Source organism: Bidens hawaiensis, unplaced genomic scaffold (assembly GCF_021521415.1).
Source record: "Bidens hawaiensis isolate Kalapana, Puna unplaced genomic scaffold, B.hawaiensis_p1.1 tig00052996_1, whole genome shotgun sequence".
Taxonomy (NCBI): Eukaryota; Viridiplantae; Streptophyta; class Magnoliopsida; order Asterales; family Asteraceae; genus Bidens; species Bidens hawaiensis.
In genome coordinates, this window is record NW_027499529.1 from 65,330 (window position 1) to 77,683 (window position 12,354).

Below are 12,354 nucleotides of genomic sequence, written 5' to 3' on the forward strand. Positions count from 1 at the left end.
TGCATGGAAATAATAATACGTAAGATTGTGTGTCATGATCTAGAACCTAAAGTAATTTGAGTAACGGTACGAATGATGAGATGATAAGGACATGGTGGATACGCCGCTGGTACATTCTATATATAAGTGCCCTTATCGGATTGTCATTTGAAGTGTTGTTTCGGTTATTAGAAGTTTTATGTTATGATATTTTTCTTAAAAGTTTATTATTTTCAAAACGATGATATTTTGGTTTTCCTTAATTTCGGGACGAAATTCCTTAAAGTAGGGGAGACTGTAACATCTCGGATTTTGTGAAACCTTATTCGTTTGCGTATGTATAACCCAAACCAGGAATATTTTAGATCATTATAATTAATCAAGAATCAAATATTTAAGTTTCTAATGTTCACGTATTACCCCTCATGTTTTACATATTGTTTAAAACCTATTTAATTCATATAAAATTCAATAAAGGACCAAAACATCAAACTATAGGGGCTAAACATGAAAATCTGAAACATGCACCCAAAATAGGCCGGCGCGCTGTGCGACCACCACTATGGCTTAGCTGATCAGTTTCGTTAATTCTAGTTCGTTTCCTAACTCGTTTATGGTATAAAATCGTTTATTTTAGGCATGTTTGAGTAAATTAAGGGCCAAGTAAACATCATATAACTAAAATATCATTCCTAATTCGTTTCCCTCTGCCCAAGATCAGATCTTTGTGAATAAATCGTTGATTCTTTCCTTAAATCGTATATTCTTACCTAAACGGGCCAAAAGCCCATAATTAGTTCGTTTTATGTTTTTCTATATAAACAACCATTAAATATCTGCTGTAAACATTAATCAAACCCTAAAGAACATCCTCCATCCGTCCCTTACCTCTGTTCATCTTCCAACCATTCGGTTTTTGCATATTCGTTAAAGACTCAAGATTTGTTCGTTGACTTTGCAAACTCAAGGACTTTTGATTTCCGTTTCTCATCGTTCCTTTCACTTTCCGGGTAAGTTGTAAATTGTAAAATCGTTCATATATATTCTCTAGTCAATAATTCAATCAATTTCAGTGGTTGAACGGTATTGACTGGTCAATTGCTTTAAAACCCGATGAAGGGTAAAACAGTCAACAACTTTGACTTCTCGTTTTCTCATACTTCTGGACGGATTCAACGTTCGGTCCAGAAGACTTTTCTTCTCATAATTAAATTTTAAGGGTTCTGACCAAAACTTGACTTCCGACTCGAAGTTCGGATTCTGGTCAGACTCGACTCGTTTAAACATTAAAATCAACATAACTAGAGTTCTACTCATCCGTTTGGATTGATTCCAGCGGAATTAAGTTCGTTTTTATTTATAGTTTCATATTAAAAAGTTTCAGATTCTGATAATTTATCTCGTTGGACGCGTATTGGACGACTTGCTTAAATCATTAGTTCGTTTGTCGAATTTATTAATCACCTGCCTTCCGTCTAAGGTGAGTTTGATCATTCCCCTTTTTATACACCGTTTTTAAATGTTTTGGGGACATATGCGTACTTACTCATATTTTCTATGATATATATATATACTCAAAATCGCAAACATAATTATTGTGTGAATATCAGTTGAATGCTATTTGCTAATTGCTACATGTTTAATTGTTTACTTGATAACGTTTCGAAGAGGTCCAACATATCCCCTTTTGTATAGGGTTCTCATTAGTATGATCATACGACCGTCTTAGTAACCGGAGCCCGATTCGCTTGGCAAATGTAAAACGACAATCTTAGTCATTGAAATCAATGCTCGATTCGCTTGGCAACGGTTTCTTTGGCACACACGATTTGGTTATATGCATGTTTGTTATGATTTGATTGATTATTATCACATGGTTGGTTTGCGCATTTATCAATTGTCATTTATCAACTATATATATACGTGTGCTATTATTTAATGTTTCAAAATTGGTGATCATCTCACTTAACATGTGTTGTTGACAAACTCCATTTTCTACGCATATACAGGTTGCTTAGATTGAAGTATGGATATTTAATCAAGACCATAGGTTATAATGAAGACGATCGTTAAATCATCATTTATTTGAATTGTTTTGTAATGTTTGTAAACGTGTATGAATATTTGAATTAAAATAATTGATTAGATATTGTCATTTATATTTATGATAGTATCTTCGAGCTGTGAGCAATCGGATCACGCCTCGACATTTCCGCCTTAGGTTGGGGTGTGACAAAGGGAAGATTTTATTAAAATCGAAAACCGGAGATGATCGGGTTTTATCTGATGTTTATTTTATACCAAGTTTGAAAGATAATATAATAAGTCTCGGTCAAGCAACGGAGAATAGGTACGATGTTCGTATGAAGGAGAATTATTTGCTCTTGTATGATGATGGGGGTAAACTTATGATGAAGGCGTTTCGAATGAGAAACCGGTTATACACGATTAAATTAACAGTGGGACTTCCCGGTTATGTTAAGAAATCCACGCTGAATCAGGAAGGGAGCAAAAGATGATCAAGGAAAACTGTTGTTCGTTCGATTAGATGACAAGAATCGCAACCGAAGGAGCGGTTATGCGAGTTCATGCGGTTGAAGGAATGGTCGGGGACATTGTCATAAAGGAGGTCGAGTTCGAGAGAGCCGAAAGAACAAAGTCATGGATCAAGAGAAGTTCCAAGAGGTGAAGACCAAGATGACGAGGACCAATATGGTTGTGAAAGCCGAGAAGGTCAAGATCGTGGGTCAAATCAAAAGGAACAAAAGAGACGTGTTCGAGGGTAAAGGTCCGCTTATTCCGGTTCGGAAATTAAGGGGGTGATTGTTGGAGTCAATTCCCGAACCGAGTTATGGATCGGGAAGGTGGGGCTGGTTCGAGCTAATAGATCGATCTCATTAATTAATTAATTATTACAATTAGAGATAATTATCTATTTTATTTATTAAGATAGAGATGGAATTTTATTTAATAGATAAATAGGAGTTTGTGTTTTACTCTAATTGTAATCGAGCCTCTATATAAACCCAAATAATTCATGTAAGGGTTATTGGAGAATTGATCAAGTTTTGAGTTATTTTCTTGATTAATAAAATTGGTGAGTTGTGCCAAAGTATTCTCCGAGTTTAGTTTGTGTTTGATTATCGATCAGGGACTTGAGAGTTCACATTAGTTTTGTTTGCTGCAACCGAAACGTTTGAGAGATCTTTTTCAACAGTGAACGTCATACAAACAAATTTGCGGAATCAAATTGGGATGACTTTTTGAATGCTTGAATAACTTGTGCCGTTAAAAAACGATGCCTTAAAGCTTAAAAATGGCACACAATGAGTCACAAATATAATCAATCAACATGACAATCAAAAATTAACCAATCAACAACTTTAGCAACACGAGAAATTCAGATGATACAAAAGCGACAACTAACTCGAGTCTCGAATATAACTCCAGAAAATTCAAAATACAAACTCCAACATAAAACTGTTAAAAAGAAAATGTAAACACCAACAAGCATATCATTCTAAAAGCAATTCAAGCATATTTCAAAACCCTTTCTGTATACGCGACTAACACCACATCCAAGACTAGCTTGATATATTATAAATCTGACACATCAGCATGCACACCCTCCCGACTGCGGTTGCTGTTGGGACCCACTTGCATTGCCGGACTTGAGATTTACATCAACCATGTCCTCCTGCTTTGTTGATGTTAAGGTCTCCATTCCTGGTAATGCAGAAGCTATTTTCCTGAATAAAGCCTGCAAATCTCATATTTACTCATTTCAGTATATACTATTTATAATATGGCCATTATGGCATTATACCCTCCACATCACCAAAATCCTTACATCAGAAAAGGGCACTTAAGTCAAAATATAAAAATGAGTATATATGCAATTTTTGTTGGGGTGTGCATGGGTCGGTTTTAGGTAATATTATAGGGGTGCTCATGGGTCGGTTTTAGGCTCAAACCAGACAACACAACGATATTTTAGTAATGAGATTTTGAAATACGCAGATTCGATTTCTTCAGTTTTTGATTCAGGTTCGGTTTTTCGGTTTTGCCATTTTGGCTTATAACTTTTGGACAAGGTAATGAACTTGGGCTAGGATCTTTTTGTTAATTAATAACTAACTGATCACATTACATTTGGGCTAAAATATTTGTGTTACACTATTTATTAAATTCTTATAAATTACTTAAAATTCAAAATTAAAATGAAAATCCATAAGTTCGGTTTGGTTTGCCATTACAGTTTTAAATTACATGCAAAACCAAAACCAAACAGAAAGTTCAGTTTTTTTACGGAAATATAAAACCAAAAACCATCAGTTTTTGTTTGGGTTTGGTTATCTCAGTTTGATTGTTTTGGTTTTTTCGGTTTTGAATCCGGTTTCATTCACACCCCTACAGAATGATACATAAAGAAACTAAAAAAAAAAGGTATATTAATACACCACAAATTATTCTAGTATCGATGTTTACCTTAATATTGAAGCCAGCTTTGGCACTAGTTTCAATGAACATGACGTTAAATTCACGAGCTTTAGCTTCTCCTTCCTCTATGGAAACTTGCCTGTTATAATATATGAAATCGATTATAATAAAAAAGGGAGGACTTTAAAAATTTAAACTAGGAGTAACAACATATCATTATCATTATTGTTATTGTATTACCTCTTATCTACAAGGTCGGTTTTGTTTCCAACAAGAACGATGATGACATCACTACCTCGCTCGGTACGAACCTCCTCGATCCATTTTGCAGTGTTCAGAAATGATTGTCGGCCTAAAATCATTTTACAAGTTGTAGGAAACACAAATATGAGCAAAATAAGAAAAACGATTGCGTGTTAATATTATGTAGGTACGCACATGAACATAATGTTCGGTGGGAAGTTCGTTTGTGTCATTAACAATATTTTTTGTTCATTTAGTTAAACGAACGAACGTGAACACATGTCTCAAACGATCATTTATGCTTATTTATGTTTGTTTGTTTGCATTCATTTATGCTAATTAGTTTACGTTATTTAAGTTCATTCAATTACGTTCGTTTATATATTCATATAAATTTTTTGGGCACACTACAAGTTAGTCAGGTATTATTAGTTTTTAGGCACAACAGATTGATGTTCACGCTTACTTTAAATTGGTGTTACCTCAGATCTGTTTGTTCATCTATGTTCAGTTATGTTGTTTGTTCGCGCTCGTTAACCGTCCGCTTATAGTATTAACAAACGAACGAAGAACAAGCACAAACACACTCATTTTTAACAAACGAACACAGATGAGAAACCCCCACCCGTTTAATTTTTCCTGTTCAATCATTTGCTCAGTTAAAGCTAAACATATGAACATAAACAACGAAAACGTACTTGCAACATCAAAAACAATGACAGCAACAGAAGAGTCCCTGATGTAACTAGGAATGAGACTCCTGAACCTTTCTTGTCCAGCTGTGTCCCTGTAAATATTTATGAAACAAGACATTAACGCCATTTTGTTAAAGTTGATTAATAAAAATAAGTTTCTGGAATATGTAAAATCTTTACCAAAGCTGTAAGCGAACAGTTCGATCTTCAAGATACATTGTTTTGGATAAAAAATCAATACCAATAGTAGCCTGAATACAGTATACGAATTCAAAGTATACTCATTAGAGAAAGAAACACGGAGAGAGTTATACAAATAAAAATATAAAAATTATATTGACAACATAAACTGATATAAGGGTAATTCCGTCATTTACAAAACTTCAGTAGCTCTCTTGGAAGTGAATGTAACAAGGATGTAAAAATAATAAACATGCGAGACCAAAACATCTTAAAATTCTCAAAGCAGGGTCAAAACATGTGCTTATGTAAAATATTAGCCATTAGAATGTTGGAAACATTCTATATAGATTATTATTAGGTCCCAACCACAATATTGGCCCGACCCTGTGATTAGAAATTAGAAAGTCAGTTAATAACTTCACTCTTTAAACTCACAACATGTTCCAGTAATTTTACAAAATTCTCAAATAGATAGAGTACTTAAATTGACAAGGGTCTAATACTTAATAGTCCAGATGCTATTCTTGAAATTTTTGAAAGCTTTAATTATAAATATGTAATTATTTTACTTTTTAGATTCTCAGATGTCAGAAGAAATCTATGGTGGTTACTTCTGATTTTATTTGAACCTAACTAGACATGTTACAGTTACAACATCACCTTAATTCATGGCGTATTGAACAAGCAGCTTCTACTTTGATTTGCATCAACTTTTGGGATTGCTAAACTAAACTTTTGGTATATTAAACTACTCATGAGAACTTTCTATCTTGGATCTACATAAGCATGTAAACGATCATAAAAAGCACCAGGCGCACCGAGGGAGGCGATAGGGTCCCGAGACGAGGCTCAAAGCGCATCTCTTTCCATACGTGAGGCGCAATTTATTTATATAATTTTTTTATATTTCACATAGGTTTTAACCATCTCTTACCCAAAAATTAACTCTAAATAAGTTTTATATATGCCTAACGATATAAATAACATATATCTATAACCTAAAAGACAATATATACAACATCCTGATTCAGAAACCCTCCCAGTATGAAAGGTTGACCTAAAACTGCACCCTGTGCGCCTTTTCATGCGCTTTATGCGCCTCACGTGTGTTTTTGTGCCTCGGTGCGCTTCAAGATTGCAAAATAGTCATGAACTTATGGTTTTATTCTTTCTCATGTGCATTCAATTTATCAGGCCATATGAAGTTCATATGGCATAACTGCAAGCTATGCAGTCAATATTGGTGCTATAGCGGTCATCGGACCTCTAGATAATATCGGCAATATTGATCGACAATTGACCAATATATCACCGATTTTCCCGATATCAGATAAAAAGAGTCTTAATTGTCAATTTTTAGTGTTTAATGTTAGTGAATTGCTATATATATAAATTCTGCATAATATTAAAACTACCGATATCCGATATTTATTTTTCGCATTAACGACATAGAGCATAAGTTTAATAGACATTGTTCTTTGATATAGAACACATTAGCTACTTGATTTAAGTAAAATCCGTTGTTATATAAGATGATCAAATCAATCGGCCATAAAACCCTAAACTATAAAGCCAAATATGATCCGACAACTTAATTATAATTATTAATAAACAGGCTAATGAAATAAATTAGGTTACCTGATAGGTGTTGTCGAACTTATCGTACATGAATCGAGTGATGATGCTGGTTTTGCCAACTGATTGATCGCCTAAGAACACCAGCTTGTACTTGGCCAAAGCTGACATTGGAGCCATTGCTTCTCCGCCGGAAACTGTACGGATCGGGGCGGAGGCAAATAAGGGTTTGGTTTGTTTGGTAACAAGGAATGAGCTTTGACGTTTGTATGAATTATATAATAATAATTACTACGACTTGACCCAAGTCAAATCAAAACTTGTTAATTGTTTGACTTAACTTATCACTTTGATCTATCTCCAGCAGTTTTTGGTTCAGTCCAGTCACATCAGCTATCTTAAAAATCATATTTTTACTTCAACAATACAACTTCTTAAACTATCTTTACATTTCCACATCATCACTTACTTTTACATTTATTTTAAATAAGAATTTCATAAAATAATAAAATATTTAATTTTTATAATTTTATTTAAATAAATAGCAATATAATAAAAAATTAGTAAAAAGTAGATTAACTAAAATATTGCAAATAGATAAAAAAAATTATATAATTTAAAATAACAATTAGTCTAACAAAATGAAAAAGAAATAACTTGAAACTTTTGCCTAATAATAAACCTATGAATTATTATTATTCTATACCGACCACAAATGTTCCATTCAATCATTCTAAAGTGCACGATGAGCTTCATTGTTACGTAAATCCGTGAACCGTTTCATGCACGATTGGAAATAAGTGTTGGTCAATGAAATGACGGTTCATGTGGTTCATCTTCATCATTCGACCAATCTGTTATGGCGGCCTATGTTATGGATATTTTTTCTAGGACTTCTTGTCATTTTTTTATTCGAATTAAGCAATGCAAAATAGATAATAAAATCATTAAAAAACTAGTCGTTAAAAAATTTAATCGTTAAACTAGTCGTTACGTAAAAAATACACAAACAAAAAAATACATAAATTTTGAAAGAAATATAATATATATATATATAATACTTTAATATATTTTATAAATATAAAATGGGTATATATATATATATATGTGGGGTGAAAGATGTAATGTTAGGACCCACAATGGATAGTTTTTGGTGGTTTGAACAACCAAACCTCAAGTATTTGTTTTTGGTTTAAACCAACCACTCCAATTGTTGGGGTTGATTTGAACCAAGATAAACCAACCATTGGAGATAGTCTTATGCATCACGCTTTTTGATATATCAAGATTGGGTACTAATATTTAAAAGTCACTTGTTTAGACACTAATTGTGTAGTTAAGTTTAATTGTTTTTTGATTTTGTTTATAAGAAAATAATAAGAGAAAATTCTCAAAATAACCCATTTTAGAGAGAGAAGTCCCAAAATAGCTCTTTTTTCCTCAAAATCTTTTATAATTTAGACTGTCAAGACGCATTGGGATTAGATAAAAATAAAGACGAGATTTCGAAAGAAAGTCAGGTAAAAGACGAGTTTTGGGGAAATAATGTCGGTAAAGTCCAAATTATTTGTAATCTTGGAGCAAAAGTTCAAATTTTTCAAAAACTTTTTTACTTAAAAAAACCGTCTTGAGATACTGTTTTTTTATGGTTCCAACCTTTCCCGTCCAAATTTTTAAATTCTAAGAAAATTATATTTTTTACAATTATACCCTTAAACAACCATCACCACCTTGAACCACCACCACCACCACCTTGAACCACCACCATCACCGATGCCGTCGGCCCCATCACCACCACCGTCACTACCACCATAGCCGCCTCCGCCACCGCTGCACCCATCACTGCGGCTATGGTCTCCCGCTCGTCGGAAACATCCACCAACTCAATCTAGACCGAAGTTTGTCCCGCAAACCCAACCCCAGCCTGTTGCATAAATGCCACCAAAAAGTTACCTTCGCGGCTATGGTGTTGAAGCAGAAGTTACCTTCATATATAAAGTTACCTTCATATATAAAGTTACCTTCGCGGCTATGGTGTTGAAGCAGAAGTGTACGGATTCGTGATGGGATTCGTACTTTGAAGCAGAAGTTACCTTCATATATGGTAACGTCACTACCACCAGCCTGTTGCATAAATGCCACTAAAAAGGAATGCAAAGCTTTGACTGGAGTTTTTATTCAAAGTATTTTTATTGAATTGTATTTTTTTTGTACATATAAATATAAATCTAATAAATACTTTGACCGGATTCGTACTTCATATATAAAGTTACCTTCGCGGCTATGGTGTTGAAGCAGAAGTGTACGACGGTGGATGTTTCCGACGAGCGGGAGACCATAGCCGCGGTGATGGGTGCAGCGGTGGTGGAGGTGATGGGTGCAGCGGTGGCGGAGGCGACTATGGTGGTAGTGACGGTGGTGGTGATGGGGCCGACGGCGTCGGTGATGGTGGTGGTTCAAGGTGGTGGTGGTGGTGGTTCAGGTGGTGGAGGCGGCTATGGTGGTAGTGACGCTGGTGGTGATGGGGTGGGGCAGCCGGCGTCGGTGATGGTGGTGGTTCAACGTGGTGATGGTGGTTCAAGGGTATAATTGTAAAAAATATAATTTTCTAAGAATTTGAGAATTTGGACTGGAAAGGTAGGAAACATAAAAAAACAGTCTCTCAAGACGGTTTTTTGAGTAAAAAAATCTTTTAAAAATTTGAACTTTTGTTCCAAGATTACAAATAATTTGGACTTGACCGACATTATTTCCCCAAATCTCGTCTTTTACCTGACTTTCTTTCGAAATATCGTCTTTATTTTTATCTAATCCCAATGCGTGTTGACAGTCCAAATTATAAAAGATTTTGAGGAAAAAAAAGCTATTTTGGGACTTCTCTCTCTAAAAGGGGTTATTTTAAGAATTTTCCCAAATAATAAATACCGATTAACTGAACAGAACCCAAAAATATATGGAACTATTGGATTATATAATGTAGTGTGAGCCCATGGGCTCACACTACATTATATAATCCAATAGGAACTAATTGAATAGAAACCATTTTGGGTTTTGAAAAAGGAACGAGTGGTTTATGAAGCGACGGCTAGGGACTTGTTTGGAAGAGTAAAATGACGGCTAGGGACTTGTTTGGAAGATTAAAATGTTAAAATGTTCATTTGGTTTTGGTCACGTTTGTTACTTCCATGAACGCCTTTGAGCAAAGCATCTGCACGAGCAAGGCCGTCTCCGAGAATCCTTGTATAATTTTGGGGCCTGGGACGAGTAAAAATCAAACCCCTAAAATCGCATTCTCAATTATGTAATAGATAATTTGGCAATTTTACCAATATGGTTGTCGTTCAAAAGCCCAAAACAAACAAACAATAATAAACATGTTATTAAAATAATTCATGTAAAACACAAATGAAAGCTTTTTTTCTATAAGAAAAAGAACACTAATTGTGAGAATTGAATCCATGACATTTGTTTCCTTAGTGTAGAACACTTTCCATTCAATTAAAGAGTTATTTTGTACACTTTTGTGTTAAAACAAAATTATATATAAAATATAAATTTTATTTTTTAACAATTATGGGCCTCGTGGGCCCGGGTCCATCGCCCTTCCCTTGGGGCAGGCCTGTGCACGGGTAGTAGTGGACTAAGTGGAAGTGATGCGTGGAGCTTTGCTAGGAGAAATAGAAGGAAGATGTTAACTGCAAGTGGGAAGATTAACCCGAAACATGAAATTGTATTATTTGACAAACAACGTTGTTACAATACATGACTATGGTTTAACCGACACATAACCAACTAGCAGCGATTATCACCTTGGCGGGCTATCTAACCACCAAACGGTTAAAAGAGTAAAAATAAAGAGAGAAAAATAACACATGGTCAACATATTAGAAGAGTAACTTTGTCACAAATATAATATAGACTTAAGATAAGTTCTCTTTTTTATAAAAACAAAAGGTAAGGAGACCAGGCCCGCAAAGAGGTTATCAAATTTATTGCTATTATAATTTATATCCACAAGGTCAAAGCCCAGTTAACGGGACTGCTTATGGGCCTAGACCCTACTACCTGACTCTCTCTGGTGCTTTGTTGCATGACAGTTAATGTCAAGTAATAAATTGTGAGAAACCACACCAATAAATATGTAGTTAGGACATAGGACCGTTCACAAATCGAGTTGAACCGAGACGAACAAGGATGAGCTCGACTTGGCTTAGTTACACGCCTAAATGGTCAATATATTTTCATTAACTCAACAACAGTTGGGCTCAAATTAACTTGCAACACCAAATAAGGAGGTTGACATTATGACACTTCAACTCCACTACCAGTCATAAGTTTTGTAACAAGTTATGCAGACTCAATAGTTTTTCGGTTGTTAGTGAAATCAATGTAACTCGAGTCGATCATAAGTGGTTGTTTTAGCGACTTGTATGCGTCTTTGGAATTGAACATAGTTTGAATCCACCATGGTTAATCTGTGTAGGTCCTACACGACACGTGATGAGTTTTATCATTTATGGCATGCATTACTTAACTTTGTTATTGTATGCTTATACTTTAGAAACTTTGGCCAAATAACTAAGTTCATAATTAATTGCCTTGTATCATTGTAATATTAAAAAGTGTATTTATTTGCAAAGTTCCGAGCGTATATACATAAATCATTGGTTCATACAAGAAATAACAATGTGACTCAACAAAGCAGCAACGTGTTCTTTAGTGTCACAAATTCTTAGACGCGTTCCGAATCATTTCTATTTTTAGTGGCATAAGTTTAACATGTCACAAATTGCTAAGTGTCGTCAGTGATCTTTTATGAGTTTGGAAATTGCTTTTAAGTATAATATTCTTTTTGTCAGAATAATTAAATTTGGATAGGAGTAATGTAATTGCTGCAAGAAAGCATTTCATATTAGAAAACTAAAGTTAGAAAATAATATGAGTATTTTAGTACAACATAAGATTGTTCACTTATGTATAATACAGGTATTTAAAATAAATGTGCACGTATTGTTATGCTAAAAAATGTAAATAATAAAAGTTTGTAAAATGAACATCCTTGTAAATAAAGTTTTTTCATGCAAGTTTTACATTTTGATAATTTCAAATAAAGTAACATACGGAATTTAATTTCACAATATAAATTGACAAAATTTTCAACTTTGAATTAAATTCTAAATATAATTCATAGTGTAATATGAAATCATGTTACTAAAATGGACCTGCATTCTACAACGAT

General features: G+C 34.2%; 1 protein-coding gene across 1 annotated transcript; it reads right to left on the reverse strand.

Annotated features, from left to right (window-relative positions):
- Positions 1-3,395: 3,395 nt before the first annotated feature.
- LOC143599851 (ras-related protein RABH1b) lies at positions 3,396-7,341 on the reverse strand. Its single transcript, XM_077077707.1, has 6 exons — positions 7,179-7,341; positions 5,538-5,608; positions 5,361-5,449; positions 4,660-4,771; positions 4,468-4,558; positions 3,396-3,739 (listed from the first exon to the last, which is right to left on the reverse strand). The coding sequence occupies exons 1-6, from the start codon at positions 7,293-7,295 to the stop codon at positions 3,593-3,595; spliced, it is 627 nt and encodes a 208-aa protein (XP_076933822.1). The 5' UTR covers positions 7,296-7,341; the 3' UTR covers positions 3,396-3,592.
- Between the last annotated feature and the right edge of the window lie 5,013 nt (positions 7,342-12,354).

Bases quoted from the DNA above. Each gene is read 5' to 3' on its own strand.
- LOC143599851 (XM_077077707.1), bottom strand. From the start codon at position 7,295: ATGGCTCCAATGTCAGCTTTGGCCAAGTACAAGCTGGTGTTCTTAGGC. The intron at 5,609-7,178 runs GTAACCTAATTT...TACTGTATTCAG, and splicing joins AGTTCGACAACACCTATCAG to GCTACTATTGGTATTGATTT. The intron at 5,450-5,537 runs GTAAAGATTTTA...AAATATTTACAG, and splicing joins ACTGTTCGCTTACAGCTTTG to GGACACAGCTGGACAAGAAA.